The 25152-nt window shown below is 44.2% G+C and overlaps 1 protein-coding gene across 1 annotated transcript in view; it reads right to left on the bottom strand.

Annotated features, from left to right (window-relative positions):
• Positions 1 to 24870, bottom strand: part of TMEM131L (transmembrane 131 like) — a 138629-nt gene extending 113759 nt beyond the window's left edge. Inside the window, exons 1-3 of the mRNA XM_090288506.1 lie at positions 24718 to 24870; positions 23936 to 24006; positions 18105 to 18148 (exon numbers count right to left, since the gene is read on the bottom strand). Coding sequence (XP_090144632.1) covers positions 18105 to 18148; positions 23936 to 24006; positions 24718 to 24841 — 239 coding nt within the window. The 5' untranslated portion in view covers positions 24842 to 24870. The remainder of the gene's footprint in view (positions 1 to 18104; positions 18149 to 23935; positions 24007 to 24717) is intronic.
• Between the last annotated feature and the right edge of the window lie 282 nt (positions 24871 to 25152).

Genomic DNA, 25152 nt, shown 5'->3' with positions numbered 1-25152 from the left:
AAGATATCTTATTTTTTAATGCACCTTATGGCATAAATGAGCAATAAATAAATAAACAAATAAATAACATTTTGCTACCAAGTGAAAACACTTGACATTTTCAAGTGTCTTCCTCCAGATGGCACGACTTTGTGCATCTGCACAGTGTCATACTGGTAGTTTGTGTTTTCAACAGCAGCCCTGGGAGCAGTTGTAAGGACAAAACAAAGCAATTTACGGAAACCTGGCACGGACACTGTCCTCTCCGCCCACCAGTCAACATTCACACTGTCCTTCAAGATAAATAGTTTTTTAGGGAGGTATAATTTTTTTACTTAAAACATCATACTACTTTCAGGTGTGCAACAGGACTGGCGATTTGTATAAACTGTAAAATGGCCACCACAGTAAGGCTCGTTAACGTCTGTCTGCAACTATTTTCCATAAAAAATTCAGTATCAGGGACATCTTTCTCTTTTAAATATTTTCCTGCAACATAACCTACATGGATGTAGTGTTGTACATTAGGTTATCTCTCATTTTTCCCAATATAAACAGACATTGTAAACTCATCCTACTATTTCCTTAAGGAACTCTTAAAAGTGTAATTTCTTCAAAGCAATCCCACACTTGCATGTGCTGCCAAACTGCATATTCCACTCTGAAGAATTTCTTTCACATGAACTCCTTTAATCCTCACACACTCTTGGGAGGTACGATTATTTGTCCCAGTTTTACAGGTGAGAAAATCATGGCTCCAGATCACACAGCTAGTAAACCACAGAGACAGGATTCAAACTCTGAGCCTGGGGCCTTCCCTGCACTAGTTCTGGCTTCTCAAATGCCACAGTTCCTTCAAAAAAAAAAAAAAAAAAGGATTCCCACCTGAAAGCCATGAAAGGGCACAGGCCAGACCAGACCAGGGCCCCTTGATGTCACCCGGCAGCCACAGCTAAAACAGGCACAGCCTTCTCAGTCTCGCAGCGGGTAAGGCTGGGGCCCTTACGTGCATGTTCCAAACACCTCACCTGTATTCACTTAATTCTTACAACACACTTGGCGGGTGGTACTACCCCTAACACCCATATTTGAGAGAAGGGGGAACTCAAGCACAGAAAGTTTGGGAGACTTGCCAAAAGTCACCGGCTATTGAGTAGGAAGTCAAATTCACACCCGGATGGTGGGCTTGCAGGGGTTGCAAGCATATCCCTTAGCCACTGAGCAACCACCCTAACCTGAGACTGGAAAAAAAACACCTGGCCTCCTGTCATCATGACCACAGCCACCTGTGTGTCACCAGCTTCTTCACAGCCTGCTCCCAACCACCTCAGGTTCCAGGCGGACCGTCCTGCCCCCGGCTCACGAACCTCCTTGCCCCTTCCCCTCCTTACCAGCTGTCTCCTTCATCCTTGACTCTGCCGGCTACTCTCCCTCCCACCCCTGCTCCCCAACCCACCCAGCTCTGTCCCGCTTCCTGCTCAGTTCTTCCCACCCCACCCCTGGCCCTAACCCAACATTATAAGAAGCCAGAAGAAATTTAAGTAAAAAGAACTAAATGAAAAACTAAGCTCATAAACACACAATACTTCACGGGTAGCCAAAGTCATGCGCTCCTTCTCTTAAAACGGCATACATTCCTTGAGAGCACAGCCTGTGTTTATAACCTACTGGTCTACCCAGTATGCTTCGGGCTTTCTAATAACCATACAACGTCTGTGTCCTGGTACCAGAAGATTGTCTTTTAACCATTGATTACAACACTATATTTGTTTCCCCAGGTCCAATTTGCTACATTTGAGGTATTATATGCATACTTTTGAGACTCAGTCAATGATTTAAATGAAATTTTGTTCCTATTTATTAATGTAATACAGATTCAAAATAGTTTCTGAAAATCTCTCCAACTGAAGCATCATTAATCTGGAAAATGTAATCATTTGGAAAAGGGTGAGCAAAAATTCAAAATTTCAACTAGCTCCCTCTACTTTTAATCCAGAGTGAACTCAAGAGGAAAATAGTTTAATACTAAGCATTTAATCATAAGAATAAACTACACTCAAACCAATATATTAATTATAAGTCACCATCATAATGGATGTTTTGCTCAAACCCCTTGAGCTAAATATGTACTTTTTTAAAATTGTTTTTTATTTAGCCCTGACCAGTGTGGCTCAGTTGGTCAGGCATTGTTCCTCAAAGCCAAAGGGCATAGGCTTGATTCCTCGTCAGGGCACGCGCCTGGGTTGCAGGCCAGGTTCCAGGTCTGGGCGCACGGGAGAGGCGACTGATTCATGTTTCTTTCTCACATTGATGTTTCTCTCCCTCTCTTTCTCTCTCCCTTCCCCTCTCTCTAACAATAAATAAATAAAATATTTATTTTTTTTAAAATGTTCTTTTAAATAATCTTCAGGCCAAAGTTCACATAACTCAAAATTGCATTTTCCCAGCTTACATGAATTAACATCATATCAATATATATAAATGAACAATACTATTCCATCTCATTTTCTTGGGCTAGTCCTCTTAGAATAGAGGGACACTAGAGACAGAATTCTCTAGTCATTTCAATGGACATCGTGTCTGTAAACAAACGCGAGACATGCAAAGTCTGGAGGCCTGATATCTGGACTCCAGCCTCAGCTCTAACACTTCTCCGTTGTAACAGGAGCTAAAAGGCGACAGGCAGAAGTTTCAACAGTCACAGCAAAGTGAGGCTAAGACTATTTTCTCTCGGGAGGTTCTAGGAATAAATAAGCAAATACTTATTTTTAAAAAAACAACAAAAAACGGAAATGCTGAATGTTTGATAAATGTTAGTTCTCTACAACCAGAATCTTGGCTTTGCGACCCCTGTGGGCCAGATGAGATCTGCTCGTATGGTTATGTGGATCAAATAAGAATACACAGCCCTGTGCTTTAAACTAAAAAGTGTGGTTTGTGAGCAGCTGTGCAGAAAAGCCAGTATGCTTACGCATTCTTCGTTTTAAAAATTAACATTTAATTTAATTTCTAAATAAAATGTTTAGGCTACAAAAGGAATACAGGCTCAGTGTAATAACAACTGTAGCAAGCAGAGTCAAGTTCAGGACTTGCCCACACGGTGTTTTTGTACAAGTCTGAGTAAGAGGCCCCTCTGAGAGGACAGAGCAGCGCCAAGGGCACAGGGCGGTCGCGGGCCTGGGTGCAAGCCCACGAGGTAAGATGCTCAAATCAGCCCGACCCCTCTCCCTGAAGGCAGAACAGACTCAACGTTTCAGGGCTTCTATTTCCATGAAAACATCAGGGCTTCAATTTTTATAATAAGATGTATGCAAAAGCTTCATAAGCAGGTTCCTATTTTATAGCAGAAACATGTGCTGAATGCTGCCAGATATGTCCAAAACTAGCCATTATAAGACAACTACTCCAAAGCTATATAAGTTTAGAAAACTAACATAGTAGGGTAGCCTAAATAACTTTCAGAAACCAAAAGCCTTTCTCTGGGGAAACAAAAGAAACCTTTAAAAAAAGAAAAAGGAGTCTATCAAAAAAAAAAAAAAAAATAGTAGTAGCACTCAAAAGTACTACAAAAAAGTAACCTGGAGATTTTAACTATATAGGGTGGAGCAAAAGTAGGTTCACAGTTGTCCAAATGGAAAATAATACAGTAATTAATATTTCGAATACAAGAATAAACTGTTTCATATAGTCACAACTGTACATCTACTTTTGCCCCACCCTGTATTGAATGCACACAGCAGGCTTTTACTATAATGTTACAAAATAAATGCATACACCATACAGAATATTTAAAGTTGTCCCTAAACAGACTTATAAGGATAAAAAATGATTTTTACTAATCACCTAATTACAGAGGAAGAGAACACAGACATGGATCACTGAGAAAACAGTAATACAAAAGACTAGTGATTTAATTTTGTATGGTTAATACCCATAGTCACCATTTACCTGATTAAAATAATCTAGGGACATGTAGGGGGAAAAAAAAAAAAAAAAAAAAAGGCCTGCAACCCAGGCTGTCTAGGAGATGTTCTTTCCTCTTCTTCCTTTCTTTACTGGTTTCCCACTCCTGCCTATTCTCCCTTCTCTCCTTCTTAGTAAATGGTACAGGTGCATGTCTCCGGGAACCCCTCCCCTTCTCCAGTTTCCCCTTTTAGCCCCAATTCTAAAGCAGAAATAAAATATAACTTGTGTGTGTGTAAATGACACAAGCCTTTTAACTCAGCAACAGGCCAGGTTACCTGATATCTGTGTCCATAGCCCTATTCCATCGGCCAAATATATTTCTGAAGTCCCAAGGCCAATACCCAAGACCCACCTCTGAATGGGCGCTGTTTTTGCCATGCTTGTTTTATTTGGTCTTAGGCTCCTTTTTTTAACCTAGAATTTCGTTTTCCAATGAGAAGCAACACAACTTGAATGAACCCTTACTGCACCCCACAATAACTTTAATGGGTTTAGGGGATTCGTGATAACCTTCCTCCCTTAATTATGGTGAATGTGAATTAAGCAACCCCTTCCCAACTACCTAAACATACTTCCAAATTAAAACGAAGCCTGAATTTACAACCCAGGTTAAATGGATTAAACGATTAAGGACTAGAGGGCGAGTACTTTCCCCACCTCACTCTCACATTTCAACCTCAAATTACCTTAGCCCTCTAATGACTAAAATAGTCACTGTGAAGGCGCCTAATTACCATGAATTACACCAACCGTAACCAATTTCAAGATCACAGATCAGATTTTCCCAAAACATGAATCTGCTAATTAACTTACATGAAAGTCAAAGTAACAGGCAATTTGGACGTGACATTTATCCACCTGAAAGTAGACTTAGAAATGAAGTATTAAAATTCACAGCAGCTAGTCCTATGGTTAGCACTATTATAGACCTGGATAATTGCACTGAAAATACTGTATGTGGAAGCAGAAAGAGACTAATCTTGACTCAAGCGTTTCCAGGAAACACCAAAGGATTCTCCCGCCAAACCAATAAATGGCTCCCAGGACTGGCTTCAGCATGTGAGTCAACCCCCAGGTCTTTGCTCAGCTTACGGTGAGAATGATACAGGTTTTAAGGCACTCACGCGGACAGAACACAGCATGCAGAGCCTGGCACCTGTTTCGGGAGCTGTGTGTCTCTGAATTCTAATCAAAGGGAGGTGGTTGGATTTCAAGGCTTTGCCTGTTTGCTAGGCTTCAGTACACATCAAAATATTCCTCCATCTTCCTGCTTATTTCCCACAAGAAAATAATAAATCACAAAAGAAAAAAAAAACAACAACAAAAAACAGTGGTCCCAGAGCTCACACTTTTGTATAAATAAAATGAAGAACCTACCTTGGATATACTCTTACAGACAGGCAAAGAAATAAAAGAAACGAAAGTCATTAGACCAAAAGGCCAAGTTCAAGGAATTGGTAAGAAAACCTGTGGGGCTGGCAGCTGCCCCTTGAACTCTGGCAATCCAAAGAAGCGGCCTAAGCATAGGTCTCAATGAACATTCACAGCCAGTCACTGAGCGCACAGGCCCAATACCAAAGTTATTTCCTAGGAGCCCCAGAGTTGGTGGAAGGCAGGGAAAGGAGGTTAGGGGATCCTCACAAAGGCTTACAAACGAATCTCTGTACGTTATAGGCTGCATTGTGTTCCCTTAAAATGATACACTGACATCCTAACCCCTAGTCTCTCAGAATGTGGCGTTATTTGGAAATAGCGCCATTGCAGACATAATTAGTTAAGATCAGGCCGCATGGGTGTGGGGTGGGCCCGTAACCTGACTGGTGGCCTCTTGATAAGATAGCCAGGTGCAGGGACATGATGACAAAGACAGACTGAAGTGAGGAGCAGAGGCCAGGAAGAGGCAGGGAAGGGTTCCCCGCAGGATTCAGAGGGAATGCGGTCCTGCCCACTCCTGCTTTCAGACTTCCAGCCTCCAGAACTGAGACAGAATACTCCTATGCTGTGCTAAGCCACCCAGTTTGTGATACTTTGTTTCAGCAGCCCTAGGAAACTAACACCCCACACTTGAACTTGGGTTTCTGCCTTTTGCCCTCCCTCATCCTGCCCCCTCAATGGGCAAATGCTCCCTCCCACTGCACCAAGAAAGAGCCGCAGGGAATCCCCAGGCTGTGGTTTGGCTGGGGAGGCCTTGCGTCCCCAAAGAGACACAGGACAGGCTCCGCCATCCCAGGCCCCGTTCTAATTTTATGCCGTCCCTCCAGCCCCCGCCCTGCCCAGGGCAGCATCGCTGCTCCTCCTGGGGGTGGGGAGAGCCAGACAGGATGTGGAAGTTCCCTTCAGTGTGGGCAGTGCCCACCCCTGTTTCTCACATAAGTTTTAGAACACTTCTTTCAGTTATTAACTTCAGTAACATCCTTCTTCATGCCCCAACAACCCCCCTACAGTCTCTCTCTCTCTCACACACACACACACTCAGCCACGTGCCCAGAGGGAGCTGGGCCAGGAGACAGATCTGAGTACACACACCACACTGTACCATGAGTGGCCACTCCCATACAGTAACTGAGACTTTTTGTTAGTGGGCCAAGGTATTTGACCAGACTCACTTCCCTTATAATGAATGAATTATCCCTGAGAAAGTTCCTCAGTTCTCCCCCTGGAAGCTGACCTGTGATGGTCTACAGCACCTGTTCCCCAAGTGTGCCAGGGCACGGTGGACCCCAACGGGTGGACACAAAAGCTCAACCTGGAACCCTACCTCCATCCCCATAACTATGCCAGAACTGACTTTAGAAAAATGGGATCAGCCGGCTGAAATGTGATAACATGAAAAGAAACCTGTTTTCTAGGTTTGCTAAACTCCAGGGCCCGTGAGCATTGTTTTACCTACAACACCATTTCTGCCTCTCATTATTTAACCTTCAACCAAAAGTGTATTTTGAAATGTGCGTCCCTAGCTGCCTTCCCCTGGGACCAATGGTTCGCAACAACCCCAGCAGGCATCAGAATCACCTGGAGGGCTTGTTAAAACAGATCGCAGGCCCCTCCCCTAGAGCTTCTGATTCAGTGGCCCTTGGGTGGGGCCTGAGAACTGGCCTAACAGGTTCCCAGGTGGAGCCGATTCTGCTGATTCTGGGACTTGGAGAAACAATGCCCTAGACTTCTTGCTCCTCGCTCAACACAACCCACAAGCTCCACAGCGGGACCACTGCTGGCCTGCACCCCGGTCCACCCCCCTCTCCCACAGGGACTCAGTCCTGGTGGGTTCAGTGAGCACCACTCCCCGATAACTGGGTCAACCCTGCCACAAAGCAAATCCCAGGGGTCTCAACACTCCCTAGGCCAGGGAGTAGTTCAAGGTGAGCACAGACCCATTGTTTGACCTGTGATAGCTGCCTTTGTGTGTTCAAGATGGAGGATTCAAGACTGTGAGGCCTGTAGTCTGCCCGCAGCCCTGAGCGCAGCTGGGCAGCACACTGAGCCAGCGGAACAGACAGGTGGGAAGAACCTGGCTGCCCCAAGCTGATGCTCACCTGCTGAGTAAACCAACCTGGAGCCACCCTGCCTCCTGGCTTCTTGTTAAATGACATAATGCATTCCTTATTGTTTGAGCTAGTTGAGTCACGACTTTCTATTACTTGAAGCCGACAATATCTAATCACAAAGCAAAGCAAGCTAACAGGATCACACATCCGCCCTAAGACTAATGACAGCCTCTCAGCACACATTACAATGCTATGTGACTCATAAGAAACATCTTTTTTAAAAAATCTAAAATTTCCAGATCCTCTTAAAAGCTATGCAACTGCATGACAGTGGACGAGCAACACCTAGAAATAGTGTAAAATTAAAAACCTATTTAGCGCACAGCAAAGGATTGTTGAAGACCCAACTCGGGGTCTTTCTTACAAGAGGCATGCTCATGATCTTCAGGGGTTTGCTAGAACCATATAATATCAGGGCTTATTAAAGGACTCATTTGCTTCCAGATATCAATCTGAGACTGAGTCTCCTACAAAGAGCAGACGATCAGCATATGTGACTGGGAAAATGGTCTTTCCAACCTACTTCAGTTTAGATACAAGGTGGCAGACAGGCATATCAGAGAGAAGACACCTCGGATTACATGCCTGTTGTGCACTTCATAGCTCTGTCATCCTAAATTGTTTTACGCTTACGACCTTGTTTCCCCATCTACAAAATGGGAATGCAGACCTGGTTACCTAAGGAGAATGCATGGGAAAGTACTTTGTAAAGCATAAAATACAATACAAGGGCAATTACTTAAATCCAATTTTAATGGGCTAACCTGATTAGCATGGCCTGAGTTTAACAGGTAAAGATTAATATGATCCCAGAATGACTTCACCAAAATATTACATACATCTGCCACAACTATTAACTGGAACACTGTCTGGGTGGTTATTCAAAGTGGACTCCACCTATCATCAATCATTTAGTGGCAGCGAGAGGAATCAATATCCACAGGAGGCACAGCCCCAAAGTCAACATTGGACAAGGCATGCCATCCATATGAAGTATTGACTAAGCACATTTGCACAGCGGTCAACGTGGGAGGCCACATGCGTGCAATGTCTGTGCTTTTCCTGCAGCTAGTCTCTAGGAACTACCTCCAAATGCACCTGGTTTCTCTGGACATTTCACAGGTGGAAAATCATCCTTCTACAGAAGTTTAGTATGAGGCCAACAGCCACATGTCCTTCAGAGCCATGTTTTCTGAAAGAAATACTTGAACGAGCTGGGTAAAAACAATAGGAATGGCATTAAACCCAGGTTTCTCAAACTGGTGTGTGTATCTGTATAGTATAGAAAATAACACCATGAGGCAGATATGGCCATCTTCCTGAAACATGAATTTTACTAAAAGATTTCTGGAGAAGGAAAAAAAACAAAGAAACAACCAGTGAGTAATTATTAAATGATGGAAATTTCTCAATAAATTATGAATTATTTTTAATTTCAAAAAATTTTCATGTCGCCCCAACTGGTGTGGCTCGGTTGGTTGAGTGTTGTCCCACAAATCGAAAGGTCACAGGTTTGATTCCCGGTCAGGGTACATGCCTGGATTGAGGGTTCGGTCAGGGTACGTAAGAGAGGCAACCAACCGGCTGATGCTCTCTCCCTCCCTTTTCCTTTCTCTGAATATAAATAAACAAAATCTTTTTTAAAAAGCCTTTTCATGTTCATAGCAGACTTTTTAATACTACATTCCTACTACTTTGGGGGAAATCGTACAATACACTAATAAGTCTTTTTCCTGTATTCTTTATAAATTAGTTGCAAAGGCAACCCTAAAACAATGGTTTCAGGAGTGCCTTTATCGAGCACAACACCTGTGAAATACTGTCTAGACTACTACAGTAATTATTTGTGAATTGGCATCCTTCTTTTGTATACTTATTTAGGGGGGGCTCACTATTACTTTTGAGTCCCATTTCATGTGTGGAAGACTGTAACAACAAACTAATAATCTGATGACAATTCATTTAAAACTAAAATAACAAGCTCCCAGGAGACACCATTATCTTTTCTTTTTTTTTAAGATTTTATTAATTTATTTTTAGAGAGAAGGGCAGGGAGGAAGAGAGGGAGAGAAATATCAATGTGTGGCCGCCTCCCGTGCACCCCCAACTGGAGACCCGCCAGCAACCCAGGCATGTGCCCCAACTGGGAATCGAACAAGTGACCCCTAGGTTCACAGGCCCAGCGCTCAATCCACTGAGCCACACCAGCCAGGACAAGACCCCATTATCTTAATACAGGTGTTCTTAGACAGAGGATACTGCCTTGAGGAATTCTGTTTCTCCTCTGAACCTTGAAATCCCACGCCCTGCCACCTTCTTAAGCAATATGAAGCTGGAGTCACATGTCCAGACCACCTTTACAGAACTAATCCGTGTTGCTGCCAATATATCAGGATCCATCCCAAAAGTACTTTTCTCACTGCCCCACCATGATGAGTAAAGAGCAAACCAAAGCATAATGCTCACCACATCCAAGAAGCACCAAAATGTCAGCTCATCTGACTACCGAGCTCTAAGCTTTCCTGAAGATAGTTGTTCCCAATGACAAAACACCCATTCTCTCTCTCACTCTCATGGTGGTACCTTCACCCATCTGAAATAAACTTCCCACACATCTTTCATACACTATTTAATGACCAGGTTGTCATTTCCACAGGCAGGTGTCTCAGGCTGCTGAATCTGCCTAGCTCTTTCTTCAGCAAACACACCTGAATGACTGGGGTTCCACAGAGTCACTTTACTGTTACATATACTGTGACAAGTAGCAATGACCAATCAAGCCACCAAGGGCAGAGGAAGGAGGCCCTGGGAGTGCAGCCCCTCCTCCTAAAGGCACTCCCTACTCTATGAGCATCGAGGGTCTGCACTGGACATACCACTCCTCTCTGGACTTCAATCCCACTTTTTTGGTTCAGGATTGTCAAGATGACTGAAGTGTTTTGCCCATTTTTATTCTGGATGAACCCTCCAAAATACACCTGGAATTATTAAAGTTGGTTCCATTATCTTTTTCAATTTGAAGACACAAATTAGCACAAGTCTAATCACTCCAGAGTCTATAAAAAAGAAACTTAAGGAAAAGAAAAAATTTCAGTGAAAATCAGAATTAGAATTCTGATCCTATTATACTATTTTTCTAATCAGTTCCAACTGAGGGCTGAACAACTACATAAATGTCAAAAGCTTTGCTAAAGCCCTGACTGGGGTGGCTCAGTTGGTGAGGTGTTGTCCCAGAAACCAAAGGGTCACCAGTTTGATTCCTGGTCGGGGCACATGCCTGGGTTGCGGGTTCGGTCCCAGTCGGGGTGCACACGAGAGGCAGCATATCAATGTTTCTCTCCCTCTGTTTTTCCCTCCTTCCCCCTTTCTCTAAAAATGAATGCACAAAATCTAAAAGAAGAAAGGAAAAAAAAAAAGCTTTGCTAAAAATTTCACAACCTAAAAAACCCACCAAGGTTTTTGTGGTTTGAAAAGAATTTTTAATATATACCAAGAACCCTGTTGCAAAGCTTGTATTCTAAGAAGAACAGCTAAATGATGAGATCTATTACAGCTGAAGAAAATTCCCGTTACCCCATTATGGCCGTGAAGCCCGTGACTGAATGTATTCATGGGCAGACCCCGGGGGCCACACGCCTGGCAGAAGGGGGGGAGGGGTCACATGCAGAGAGAGCTACAACCCATTCTCTTTTAAAACAGACCAACTGCAAAAGCCCAATTTAAAAACCACAGCCCCTCACACTAATATCAGTACTGTGGTTTCGATAGCAAATATGGTTTGTGAGCTCGGATATGAAGAACATGTGAAACATGACAAGGAATTGACTTATAAGATTTAAATATAAAATGAGGAGCTTGCATTCAACCATTGGCAGCTCTTCAGCTAGGTGTTAGGTACTAGGGTACGTGCTGGGGGAATCAGCTGACTGAGGCTCCGACACTGGAGCTTGGGTACCCTGGCAAAGATGACTTCAAAACGGAAGGTAAGTACCCTGTACAGGGAGACACACATGCGTGGCGGGGGACAGGGGAGAGTGGAACAGGCCGAGGAGGGAGTCAGGTGGGGGGGCTGAGCAGGTAAAAAAACGAGCACTTGGGGTGATCCCTGTGAATGGGGGGAAGTGAGAAGCAGGAGGAGGCAGGCGGAAAGAGGGGAGCAGGGCCCACATCACAAAAGGCCTTCTGTGCCACGCTCAGGCCTCTGCACTTGATCCAGCAGGTAAGGAGCTCCACAAAAGGCTGCTTGTAGGGGAATGGCAGGACGGGATGCACGGATTCCGTACACACATTACTGGGGGAGGAATGCGGACAACAGGCGGGAGGAGCTACATAACATGCAGTCAGGGGAAGACGATCCAGCCACACCTGAGGATCCACTGGGTTTGGGGAGTATGGAGGGAGTGGGGGTGGAAATCCTGACTTCTGGCTTATGCAAATGAACGCTCTTCGCTGCTATTCACTAAGAGGGCTCGGCCAGAGCAGGAGCAGGGGAAGGGCTGAGAAGGGGGAAGGGCAGTGGTGGGGGAGGGCTGGGAGGGGGAGGGGCTGCGATGGGGGAGGGCTGAGAGGTCCGGAGCCCAACAGCTCAGTTCAGGACACACTAACACTCTAATTGAGCAGCACCTGAAGGCTTAAGGGAGGCCTCTGTGGGCAACTGACCCGGCGAGACCCCAGAAGCTACAATCCTAGTTTTAAGTCCCTCCTGTCAAGGACATAAAAACCTGAGAGAATGGTGAGATCACCTAGGGAAATGACAGACGGGAAAACTGTCCACAGTGGAATCCTGGGAAGGCAGGTTGAGGTTCGAAATGTAAAATCCTACCAACAGGTCAAGGACTCAGGGTTGTGCTGAAAACACAGCTTTAATTTATGAAGGAGAACAAAGAAAAGTCAAAAGCAGTTCCAGTCGCTGAGAGGACCCTGAGGTCCCTCCCACAGGCAACAGGACATTTCCCTAAAATTGAAGTCATTTTTGTCAGCCAGTGTATCTTTCAGTATGTTGCTGAAAAGTCAGCAAGATTTTCTTCACATTCTGACTGTCAGGATCTGCCTTTAACAGAGAGAGACGGTTTTAGAAAAGCACATGTTGCTGCTGTTACTAATCAGATAAAGGCACAGTAAACAAACCAACCAACACATCAAAAACCAAAACAGGAACAAAACAAAAACCTTCCACAGACACTGTACCTAGCCCATCAGTATTTATGTTTATATAACCATTTTTAAACGCTGAACTAATACATTTATCATACCATGCCAATGCTTAAACTTTGCATATTCTAACAAATAGACCCCAAAAAGGCTTATCAGAGATACGCCCAGAGAGCCAGCCAGGTTTCCCAAAGAGGGTTCGATTCTGGTAAGAGCTGAAGTCGGCTTTCAGTTGCTCTAGTCGCCAAATCCCAACAGCGGTCTTTTTTTCTCAGCAAAGCAGTAGATCACTGCTGATATCCGAGAACCCCCAGGAGGGAAACAGGGGTGGACAGGAAACAGGGAAGAAAGTTTTTCAAATATTGCTCTTCTGGCTTTCAACCAAATACAATTATACAGCATTAGCAGAAGATGAAATCAAGATACTATAAACAAAATCTTCAATGAGGCCAATTATCCCGAAAGCTTTCCCAAACTTGTGTCTGAGCTCCTAGGCTAGCCAGTCTAGAACCTTCCACCCGGTGGTCTGCTTCTGGCCCTATCTTGGGCAGTCTGAGCAGTGAAGCAGAGAGCTTCTTCACTCCCTAGACTCTCTCCAGCAACAGATGCCGGCGTCGCCGACACTTTTCTTGGGACACACTGAGACTCTGTTCTACGGTCAAACCCATTTCTCGAGTTCCCGGGGGCAGGTGCTCCTCTCTGTGGGTTCTCTCAGAGGCAATGCACTTGTTTTGCGGAGTTCCTGAGTGCTGGCCCTACTGACTGCAAGTCCATCTCAACATCAGTAAGAGTTGTCACTGCAGGGTAGTAATTAAAATGAAAATCAGAAAACTGTTTGAAAAATGTGTAAGGAGATACTAATAACGTCATAAATGTAAGATTAAGGATAAATAGCATTAAAATAGCAGGACAAATTAAGTGCTGGATTATAACCCAAAGTATAAAAGAAATATCCATCAGTTTATAGCAATATAAATGACCAAAAAAAAAAAAAAGAAAAGTGAAGGAGAATAGACAAATCTCCATACAAAAGGAAGCTAAACTGTTTATGCAGGTGGAGCTTAATTCCACTTAATGACTTGCCTCCAAAGAGTGCAGCATGGAAGGAGGTGGAGGAACAGTAACTGTACAGAAGAAAAACCTGACAAGCAGCATCCGCCAGGTGACCAAGGTCAACATCCGAGTGAGATGTCACATTGACAGTAGGTATACGATATGCAATGAGAATGGCAGTCTACATCTGTGGTCTTCCTTGCCCAAACCCAGACCCCCAACTGACCACGAAGGAAGACATGAGACAACCCCAGACTGAGAGATATTTTGTAAAACCCCTGACCAGTCCTCCTCAAAACTGTCAGGGTTTCAAAAACAAGTCTGACAAACTGACAATCAAGAGGATCCTCGGGGGACAGGAAAACTAAAAGTAAGGTGGCAGGAAAGGGACACTAGGGAAAAACCATGGAAGCCCAATAAAGTGCAGGGTTTGGTGCATAGTCATGTATCGATGTTGGTATCTCAGCTGTGACAAATGTACCACCGTCATGTAAGACATTAACATCAAGGTCAACTGTGTGTGGGGTACAGGGGTACCTCTTACCATCTTTACAGCTGTCTGTAAACCTAAATCTATTCTAAAGCAAAAGGTTTATTTTAAAAGTAGCAAGACATTATATGAGCTTTGGGGGTATTCAACTTTTCATTAAAAGGAAAAATTCCCACCTATACAGCAAAGGTAAATAAGCAGTAAGTACTCAGGTGACGAATTTGCCCACCACAGGACATCACTCTTACAGAGATCCTTCTCTGGAGAGAACTCCAGACTCTACATTTTCAGAAAACGAACACAAAGAGGGTTTTCTAATGGCAGCATCCGACCCGTGTCATGATCTTGTCTTTCCATATAAGGAACAAATCTCAGCCAAAAAAAAAAAAGCCAAAACAAGGAAAGCAACTAGGGATAAGATAATAGCAAAATACTGATATTTTTAATATCAGGAAGATTAAAATACTGTATACATCAGGGCTGATCTAACTGTGAATCATAATCAAAGAGTTTTAAAATTAGTCCAGCAGTGGTAACCAGCATTTTTTTTTTTTTAATGAAATAGAAAGTTCCCAGGGATGGAGTGTAGTCATGATTGCACAACATTGTGAATACACTCAATGCCACAGAACTGTACACTTAAAAATGATTAAAGAATAAATGTTATATATTTTACCACCAAAAAAAAAAAACAAAAAACAGAAAACAGAATATATATCACAGTTAGGAAGGGTATGCACTATTGTATAAATAAATCAGCAAGCATATACATACACATACACATATAGGCCTGCGGGTAAGAAAGTAATCATGATGTGAAATGTGTCCCTTACCATGAGTCACTGACAGAGAGTCTGGAGGCCACTCTTTTAATTCCCTGACAATTCTCCCTCACCCCACACCTCCGCTCTGATCATCTCACACTGTGTCAAAAGACCAGTGAGGATCAAGTCTACTAGTACTTTTAAGCAGGACAGAAACTTGGTGAAAAGAAAAGAAACGAGTTCTAATTAATTAAAAAGGAGAGAACCGCATTTGCAAACAAGGCCAACCAACTCCAAAGCACCCGCCACAAGGCTCTCTGCAGGCCGGGCACACCCACCCCCGGAGATGCAGCCCAGGCCTTCTTCGCTCCACACGCACATCATCACCTGCCTACCTGCCAGCTCCGCTTGGACATGTCATATCAAGCCTGAGATTCCTGGGAGACGACCAACCAGACTTCCTGATCTCCCTCCCAGTAAATCCTTTCCCACCCGTCATCCTCTCACCAGATGCTCAAGCCAAATGCCAGAGGGCCCTCCGTGACTTCTCTCCCTTTCCACACGGACTCACTAAGAAATGAATCTGTTCAACTCCCCAAATTGAGCCCAGGACGTGGCACATCCCTGCATCCCCACTGGGGCCAGCCTAGCCCGACACAGCATCCTCATTCCCACTTGGCTCTCCCTGCTCCCACTGACACAAACAGGAGCATGCGGGACCCTGAGCTCTGCCCCAAGTACCTAAGTTTCCTCCCGTTTAAAATGTCACGCTGAGTTTAAATGGTCGGTAGGAAGTTAATACTGTAAATATTGGCATTTTTAATAAAACTCACAACCACTTTTTAAAATACCTTCAATGGAATCTAAATATCACCGCCCATCATCATCCATTTTTAAAAAATACACAAATAGGCTTTCCAATATTGCTGGATATTCCCATAAAGAATTTCAGCCTATTATACCTTTATGTTAAAAGACTTTTGCCACAAAACTGTGGGTATAAATAGGAATTTCAGGGTTTTAAAATTTTTTCTGTGACCATAAGATCTAAGTGTTAAAATTTTTCTTCTGAATTAGTATTATGATTTTTATTAGTATGGAATTGATCAAATGAGCATTTTACCAGTGTTTTATTTTTTTACAAATTTTGATAGGTAATTAAACATAAGTCAAATTTTATTGAAAATATATCCTTTACTGAGATGGATGGAACAGTCTTCTCCCCCCGGATTACTTCATGTGACTATTACCACTGCAAGATGAGACAGATTAGTTAGCATCAATTTATCCTTATTTTCCTTGTCTTTTTTTAAAATATAAGCACTGAAAAAGCTTGTTTACCGAAATAGATATGACAGAAGGAGCTTTGTGATAGCATCATCTCTAGTTATTCTAAACTCCCTCAATGTTTCATCCAAAAATCACAGAGATCTATCATTAAAAATAACGTTGATGACCTAGTAACTGCCAGTTTGATTGGGTCCTCCTCCAATTTTGTTGAAAGTAAGATTTGTAAACCACCAGAGTTACAGATGAATCCGTCATCCAATCAGAGCGAAGAGCCTTTTCCTAACCTATACTGCTATTTCAAATTGCCTCTTTGTTTGTCCAAGATGAAGCACATGGTAGGATCGGAGCTGAGTAAGAGGTCTGCTTTTCTTTTGTGAAGTGGCGAAGGATAACTTGCAACCTCAGATGAATCAATTTTATGAGAATATGTAGATGCTGAGGATCCAGGATCTGCTTCCCTGAAAGTTATCCCTGGGCCCAGGTACCACTGAGTCTTGAAATATCTCCAAAGGATCAACTATCCCAGTTTGACAACTGACCAAGACTGCCCCATGACAAACATATTCTCTTAAAACTGTAGTTGACATCTTTCAATTTGCTGGCCCTTGCTTAAAATCCTTTTAACAACTCACACAACAAAACTAAATTTATTTTATTAAAAAAAATAAAATTCAAACTCCTTACTGTGACCTCTGAGAAGGTCCCACCAAAGCTCACTATCACATGAACAACACTGGCCGTCTCTGAGTTCCTGGACTGCTGCCAGGGCTTCCTACCTCAGGCCCTTTGCACCTGCTTACCCCTCTAGGCAGAGCACGCTCCCTTTGCCTGCTGCATGCTCCTGCTCCTGCACACCCTCCAGACCTCAGCTCAAATGTCCCCTCCTAACCTCATCTGACCACCCCATCCACCTTATTATTCTCCATCACAAGAATCTAATTCTTCAGAGTTCTTTTAAAAGCATAATTATTTTGTTTTGCTTACAGTAATGCCTGACTCCCCCACTATATGCAACACAGCTCTTGTTTTGCATTTTATGTACCACACCAGAGGCGGATTTAACAGCAGGCACACTGGGCGTGGGGTGTGGGCCCCAACTTCTGAAGGGCCCCGCAAAACCCCAAGTTTACAATTTTTTCTAACGACACCAAGTTTGGTTTCTTATATGCAATTATAATTACGTACACGTTTGCAATCGGCGGCAAAACCTGATAGTATGTTTATATTCACTTATTTTCATTATTTCATTACTACGCTGCATACTATACACATACTATGCTGCATAGGCCCCGTGCGGCTGTGCTACCGCTCATCGGAGCAATAGAATCATATTTGCTACTTCGTACTTACAAAGGTCCTCCTGCCGTGCAGACTTACGTACGATGTACGCAAATACGCAGGGATGTAAATTAGTTTCTGGATACGTACTTGTTTCATTTACGGTTTTAAAAATAGTTTTCTGTGCGCATAAATAAATATTTTTATTTTCCCCATCTCTCTCTCTCTTTTTTTTTAAGGGGCCCAATGTTTTCTTCTGTGCCGGGGGCCTCATCTGACCTTAATCTGCCTCTGCACAGCACCCAGGACAGTGCTTGATGCTCAGCGGATGTTTGTGAACAAGGTGGAGGCTGTAAGCACGCCGTGGGAAAAATCAAGTTGGTGGAGGGGGGTGTGTTTTAACAAGTTTCTGTACAACTTTATATTCAACAAAGTCATATTACAGAGAGTACAGATACCCCAAATCCAATGATAAAGGTACATTACAGGTAATATTAAATACATAAGCAGAGACTCATACAAGACTTCAGATAGCCTCCAAGTGGGCAGGGAAATTTAGCAGGTATTTGCTCCCATTTTTTTTCTTACCTCTGTTCTTGAGAATGCTCCTCCATATCCTCTTCAGAATCACCCTATTGAAAAAGAAGATGCTTTAACACTTGTTTCAAAGGAATACAAAATCTCCAAAAGAAAAAGTTCTTCAAACCTCACAGGGGTGATGGGTTTGTAATAAATGTCTAAAATCATGCCTGATACACAGCAGGCATTCAGTAAATATTTACTGAGAAGGAAACATACTAGTAATGATACCACTACATTGTCAGTGGTTCCTTAGATACTCATTGTGAGTTTTCTACCTGTTTAAAATCACGACCTAAACATAATCTCAAAATTAGCTGACATCACTTCTCTTGAAGAGCATTTTTAAATGTTTAAGTTCAATCACACAGATAAAGTTTAATAATAATTAAAATTCCCAAATGTAGAAAATATACTGTTTCACTCAGAACACCTGATAACATTCCTTCACACCATCCTGGGCATCACTGTGAGACCAACCTTCCTCCACATCAGTCACTTCCCCACCCACACGGCATGGACCCAGCATTCAACATCACTATGCTGCTGTCTACTCAAGAACCTGCCATGGCTCCCCAACTGCTAGTCAGATACATTCCAAGCTCCTTAACCTGGAAGCTAGCGATTGTCAATTGACCTTGACACACCCGTGGCAATCTCTACAACTGGGCTCAGCAGGGGCTCTGGGCTCCAGGTTGTAACTTCAGCATAAAAACACTGAACCTTCAGACCTGGCTGGTGTGGCTCAGCGGATTGAGCGCTGGCTTGCAAACTGAAAGGTCACAGAGGTTTGATTCTCAGCCAGGGCACATGCCTGGGTTGTGGCTGTAGGCGAGGCCCCATCACACGTCTGCTAATGTAGATCTCTCCAATACACTCTGCTCCTCCATGCTCCTCTCTCCTACATTTCAGCACTTGATTGTTATCTCAGGGTATTACCAGTCTTATCTCCCCAACAACACCAAGCTCTCAACAGGCAGGGGCCAAATCCTGTAATCCACCCCCTCTACCAGCAGCAGGGGTGTAACTGGGCTAAATGGGTGAAGGTAGTCAAAAATTACAAACTTCTAGTTATAGAATAAATAAATCATGAGGCTATAATGTACAGCACGGTGACTGTATTTATTAATACTATCTGCACATTTGAAAGCTGCTAAGAATAAATCTTCAGAAGTTCTTAGTTTTTCAGGTACCATGACAGATGGTAACAAGATTTACTGTGGTGATCATTTTGCAATATATACAAATATCAAATTATTATGTTTTATACCTAAAGTTAATATAATGTTATATGTCAATTATACCTCAATGAAAGTGTTTTAAGGGAGATAACTTAAAAATACTAGTGAGTACGACTATTTCTGAAAATTTCATTAAGAAGGTTTTTCTAAATCAAACCAGAACTTGAAAAGCATTTCCCTTAGACCCAGGAATTTTAACCCCACAAGGCTGTTTTTCTGGCCAGACAGTGCTAAAATTCTTACAATAGTGTAGTGGCCAAAAGCATGGGCTCTGGAACTAAACACCTCCTTGGTTCAAATCCCACCACAGCCACTTTCTTAAACCTTGAGCAAGTTATATGATGACTCAGGGCCTAATTTCCTCATCTGTATAAAATCAGGTCTTCCTACTTCATACTTGTTAGCATAGTAACATGAGATAATCCTCATAAAGTGCTTCAACAATGCCGGCGAGTATTCAACCCATGTTACTTATTTTTCTTTTTATGTTGATAGTGGAAGTAGATTAAACCAAAAATAAATCTCTCTGACAAAAAGATTTCCAAATCCTCATTAATGATTTGCTGACTGGAGCACGATGTCATTACATAACCCAGCACCTGCGATAATAAAGAATTCTCATAGTCAGTGAGCCATTTCCTGTTTCACTTTCTGTCAATTTCCGTTATCTACTCTTGGGTGTAAGCGGGTAGATTTAATAAGACGGGAGAGTTTCCCAGGGGTCTCAGTGGGCTAGACCCGTCCCCCGCCAGGAGGAACAGACGAGACCAGTACAGCAGGGTGCCCACCATCCCTGAGCACCAACACCAGGTGCCACCAGCGGCTCCTACTGGGCACCCATGTCTGGGTCCCCAGTTGAACCTGCGCCATCAGGAGTGAGGCTTCTCCTCTCAGCAAAGTCTAAAGGGATTAAAAGAACAAGTTCTAGATTGGCCTTCCTACTGCTAGAACTGACACAAAAATGTGATTATTCAAGAATAACAGGAAACCAATGCCTAAGGCATTCGGCTGTCATCTTCAGAACTGAATAACCTACACAGTACACAGGGGAACCAGATAACACACAAGACAACTGCCTCTCCTCCCCCAGGAAGAACTCATGACTGTGACGGAATGCCTCCTGCCTACAGACAAAGGCTGTGGCCACAATAGCAGCCACCAAGCTTAGAAGCCCAGACCCTCTTAAAGGGAACCAAGTTAGGGCAATAAGACAAAGCAAAAAACTCACACAAGAAACTCAAAGAGGGGGAAATGACAGTGCCACTGCCAAATTAGGAAGGACTCCCCTCCCCCTCATGCAAAGAGCACAGCAATAGCACCCATTCTTTCATTCAACAGACACATATGTGGCCTGCTCAGCCAAGAGTGAGGCTGGAGTAAGCGTCCCAGACATTTACAGGGAAGCAGTCGAGGTCAATACAGAAGATCCTCAGGGCTAGCGCAGGTCAAGTGGAAGGCAGGGAACCACAGAAGGTTTTTGACTTTAAAGGCAAACTAAGAAGTGCCCAAAGCAGTGTCTTGCACACATGCAATTGCTTCTGGACAGTAAGCTAATGAAAACGCTCATTTCGTTTCTATGCTCGTCACTACTTTGGCTTCAGTGTGACGAAGTGTGGTCACATGAAGCAAAGTCAAAGGAAAGTAAAAACTCTGTAAATCTAATACAAACCATATGTTTTTCTTCTTCCTACTCATTGTCACCATGGATAGTTTTTATGTTCCTACACCAAGCTACTAAGCAACATAGAAAAGCATGTAACAAAAAGGTATGAATAACACTTTATCTGTACAATTGGAGGGTACATTATAATCTCAAGTCATCTGCACTGGTTCAGCTCTTACATGGTCTCCAATGACCAAATCATTGGGATACAGTTGGATACCACCCAGATCAGATATTAAGTGCTTACTAAATTCAGGGTACTTATTTCTCTGAGATCAGCACCATTACCCGCATTCTGCAGAAGAAACTGAGGTCAGAGGTGAAAAGGGATGGAGCAGGGAATCAAATCCTGGAAGGCTGGCCAGAGGGTCTGGCAGTTTAAAACAATTCAATTGTTATATTTTGTTTTACTAATGATGCATCTTGATCACTCAGATCCATTGAGGGGTGGGGGAAGGGAAGATCAAATCAATAGAAAACATTTCCGAAATAAGTAATTAGTGTTGGCGAATGTTAATATTCAATTTTTTAATGTCACATTTTCTGATGCTTCTATTTCAACTATAATGGAAAAAGCTTAGCTTCTGAAGCTATCTTTAGGTCTTCCTGAATGAAAGGAATCCAACCCACTAGCTAATTAAGCTGAAAACCCTCAAATTTAAATAACAACTATATTCTCTTTCCAACTGACTCCATGACACACATGGGAAAAACTTTCCCGAAAAAAATTCATAATACTTTGAAAAGAATTCCCTAAAAAGAACTTTCTTCAGAACTCTGCAGTTTTTACATATATGTAATATATAGATGCAGTTTAGATAGCTATATACGTATGCATACATATAGTATGCAGTTTAGATACATAGCCATAGATAGAGCTACCCTATCCTCACCCCACCCAGGCATATGCAGAATAACAGTCTATAAAAAAATACTCATATAGGTAGAGATGAAGTACTTAGGAAATTACTTTGAATACCAAGTTCACTTTCATTACAGCTTTGATTAAAATAGCTTAGCTATAAATGCTTTTATAATGAGTATTCCAGAAAGACAGCTTCTAAATTCTGACATTTTTACCAAAACAAACCACATTATATGTATAAACAAAACTAGAAATGAAGAATTTCACAAAATAATATCCGAGCCTATAATAGAATCATATCATAGGCCTGACATTTCCATCTTTGAGCAGAGTGACTACATCTTCAACAAATGCTGTAATAAATCAGTCTATAATTTACTTTCCTTCAGCTTGGGTTGGCTTCCAACACTAACCAGTCAGAGAGAGGGGCTACAACTGAGTACAAATGCAAATACATATAGATCTACACCGGGGCTTCTCAACTGGGCTGATTTTGCTCCCCAGGGACATTTGGCACTGCCTGGAGACATTTTTTAACTGTCACAGCTGAGGAGAAGAGAGGGAGAAGTGAGCGCCACTGGCATCTAGTGGGTAGAGGCAGAGATGCTCTGGCTGATGGACGACCTACAGGGCCCAGGGCAGCCCCTAGGACAGCACCCCACAACACAGAGTTCTCCGGCCCAAAAGGTGGCTAAGGCTGCTCCTGAACAACTCTGATATAGACAAATATAACTATTTTTTAACTGTAAATCCTTCAAGCGTTAGATGTGGTTCTCTCAGTAGGATTGTGAACAATTTCTGTTTTGTTCGTTTTATCTTTCTGTATGTTCTAAACCTTTAATGATACACATCTGTTATTTATCATCAGGGGAAAACTCCATTTGGGAATAAACTTTTAAGAGAAGGGCAGACTATTTGCTTCCCATCCTGCTGGGGCCTTTTTCTCAAAGGACTGGTCTTATTCAGCCTGCTGGCCTTAGGGAAGGTCCAGGAAAATTTTCCTCTAAAAAGTCACCTCTCCGCCTTGAAGCTGTTATTCATTAGCCCTGGTTAAAATGAATATTCCAAATATCTCAAAACCAGCACTCTAAATGCTTCACATAGGAGGGAGAAAATGGAAATGTAAAATTGCTTGGCCCCTCTGGTGAAGTTATAGCTAGACATCCTGTTTTTTCTAAACAACCACAAGAGAAAGCATAGAATTAAGTATTGCCACCGATGTGGCAGTAATGAACATCTTAAAAATTATGACCCACTAGCTGAATATTGCCTTAGAATTCAAACCACTTCTCCCCAGGGTGAAAACATGCATTTGGAGTCACTATTGTCAATGCTGGAAAACAATCAACAGTATTTTATTTAAATGCGTACGACTGCAGTCAATGAGAATTTCTCCTAAAAGTTAAACCTTAAACACAAAAGCTTTGCAGTACTGTGTCTATAGCAGCAATAAACCCTGTATGATGCCACAGATTCCAATAAAATGCTAGTAATTATTTTTCCAAATGCAATCATTGTATCATGGGGGAGGGGGGGACCCAAACAGGAAATTGAAGTTCTTTAGAGGGTGTATTTTAACGCGAATTTAAGGCACTTGGAAAAAATCCCAGATTACAATTCTTTAAAGTCACATCTTCATCCCAAAGCTATTTAACGCTAATGGCAAGTACCACTCACACTAACATTTCTGAAATCAGTACTCCTGCCGTCCTCAGGCACACAGCACCGGCTAGCTCACTTACAGAACAGGGCACGTGTCTGTCGCCCCCCAAGACCACAGCTGGCCTAGGGGCCCGCCCTTCCCCTCCCCACAGCAGTCGCTGGCCAAGGCCCTGCTGAGGTGGCCTCAGCTCCCACCTCCTGAACTTGGGGCAGGCGTGACTCACGCCCTGTCACATGGCGCGGGAGGAGGCCGGGAAGGCCACCGTTGCCAGGTGTTCAGGCTTGGCCCGGCCGTTTATTTGCCTTGCAAAGTCGCCCGAGTGCCTGTGCCACTGGGGGACCAGCGACCTCCGGTCTCTCCACGTTCGCACACCCACCCACACCCTCCCTGTCACTTGGTCGTCCTCACCTGAGTGGGCAAGAGGAGTTCCCCTTCTTCTGCCTGCCACAGCTCCACCACGTTGGGCAAGGGCTCAATCGCTGCACGAACACCAAAAAAAAAAATACACCGCGTTTTTAATGCACGGAAAATAAACGCTTCCTGTTTCCCTATCGTCTCCAATGCACCCGCCTCACCAAAACAAGTCCCCCTTTCCTTCTAGAACCCAGGCCATCCTAAGAGCGAGCCGAGGATAGGAACACAATGGGCGGGGTGTAAGCCGACGGCCCCAGTGACATAGAGGCGAGAGCATGCAGGGTCGTGGGTTCTCGTGCTGGGGGATTAATCGTAAGAGGCCACCCCGCGGGCCGCCCTGCGCTCGCATCCCGTAGCATCTGGGGCGGGCATCTGCAGGATGGGTCCTGGGCGGCCAGGCTTGGGGAACAAAGCTGCAGGAAGCCGGGCCGCGGCGGGGCCCTAGCGCGCGCCACACAAAGCGGGGGCTGCGCTTGGGGGTGTCAGGGGGCCGCTCACAAAGGCTCCGGGGCGCGCGCAGCTAGCGGTTCGCGCCGCAGTCCCCGAGTCCCGCGACTTCCCAGCTTTCAGTTTGCATGGGGGCGGGGGGCGCGAGAGGGGACGCTGCGGTTAGAAAATGTTATCAGCCGAGAATTGCAACCGCTTTCCTCCCTTCCCCTGCCCCTTTCCCTTTCCTCCCCTCGCCCTGTAATAGATTTCAGCAGTTCCCTAAAAGAAAGAGGCGGGGGTGGGGGGCAGGGTGGAGAGGGAAAGCCAGCGAGAGACGCAAGGCTGACCTTGTCCCTGAGCCCCTCCCGGGCGACAGCAGGGCAGGAGGACCTGGAAGACGCCTAGCAGGAGGTTCACGGCCGCGGCAGTGCGGCTGTAGCAGCCCGGCTGCGGGCGTCGGAGCCCCGCCATGCTGCTGCTCGCGCTCCTCTCGGTGCTCGCCGCGCTAGCCTCTCGCTCGCTGGCGCCCGGGCTGCTTCGCCCCGGGCCCGCCCCCGCCGCCTGCCAGGGCCCGCCCCACTGTCCCCGCCCCGCCCCCGCCGCAGCAGCTGCTCCTGCAGCTCCGGGCCCGGGCGCGCCGCTCGCCCTGCGCGCGTGTGTGCCACAGATAGGGGGGGACCGAACGCCGCGGGGTGCGGGGAACGTGGACAATGAGAACGCCTCGGCTGCTGGCGCCCCACCCCTGCACGAAGCACAGGGCTGCGAGTCTGCCCAAATCTACC

This window comes from Furipterus horrens, unplaced genomic scaffold, assembly GCF_987537825.1.
Source record: "Furipterus horrens unplaced genomic scaffold, mFurHor1.1.pri manual_scaffold_10, whole genome shotgun sequence".
Lineage (NCBI taxonomy): Eukaryota > Metazoa > Chordata > Mammalia > Chiroptera > Furipteridae > Furipterus > Furipterus horrens.
Note: the sequence above shows the minus strand (reverse complement) of the source record. Positions and strands in the feature narration are given on the sequence as shown.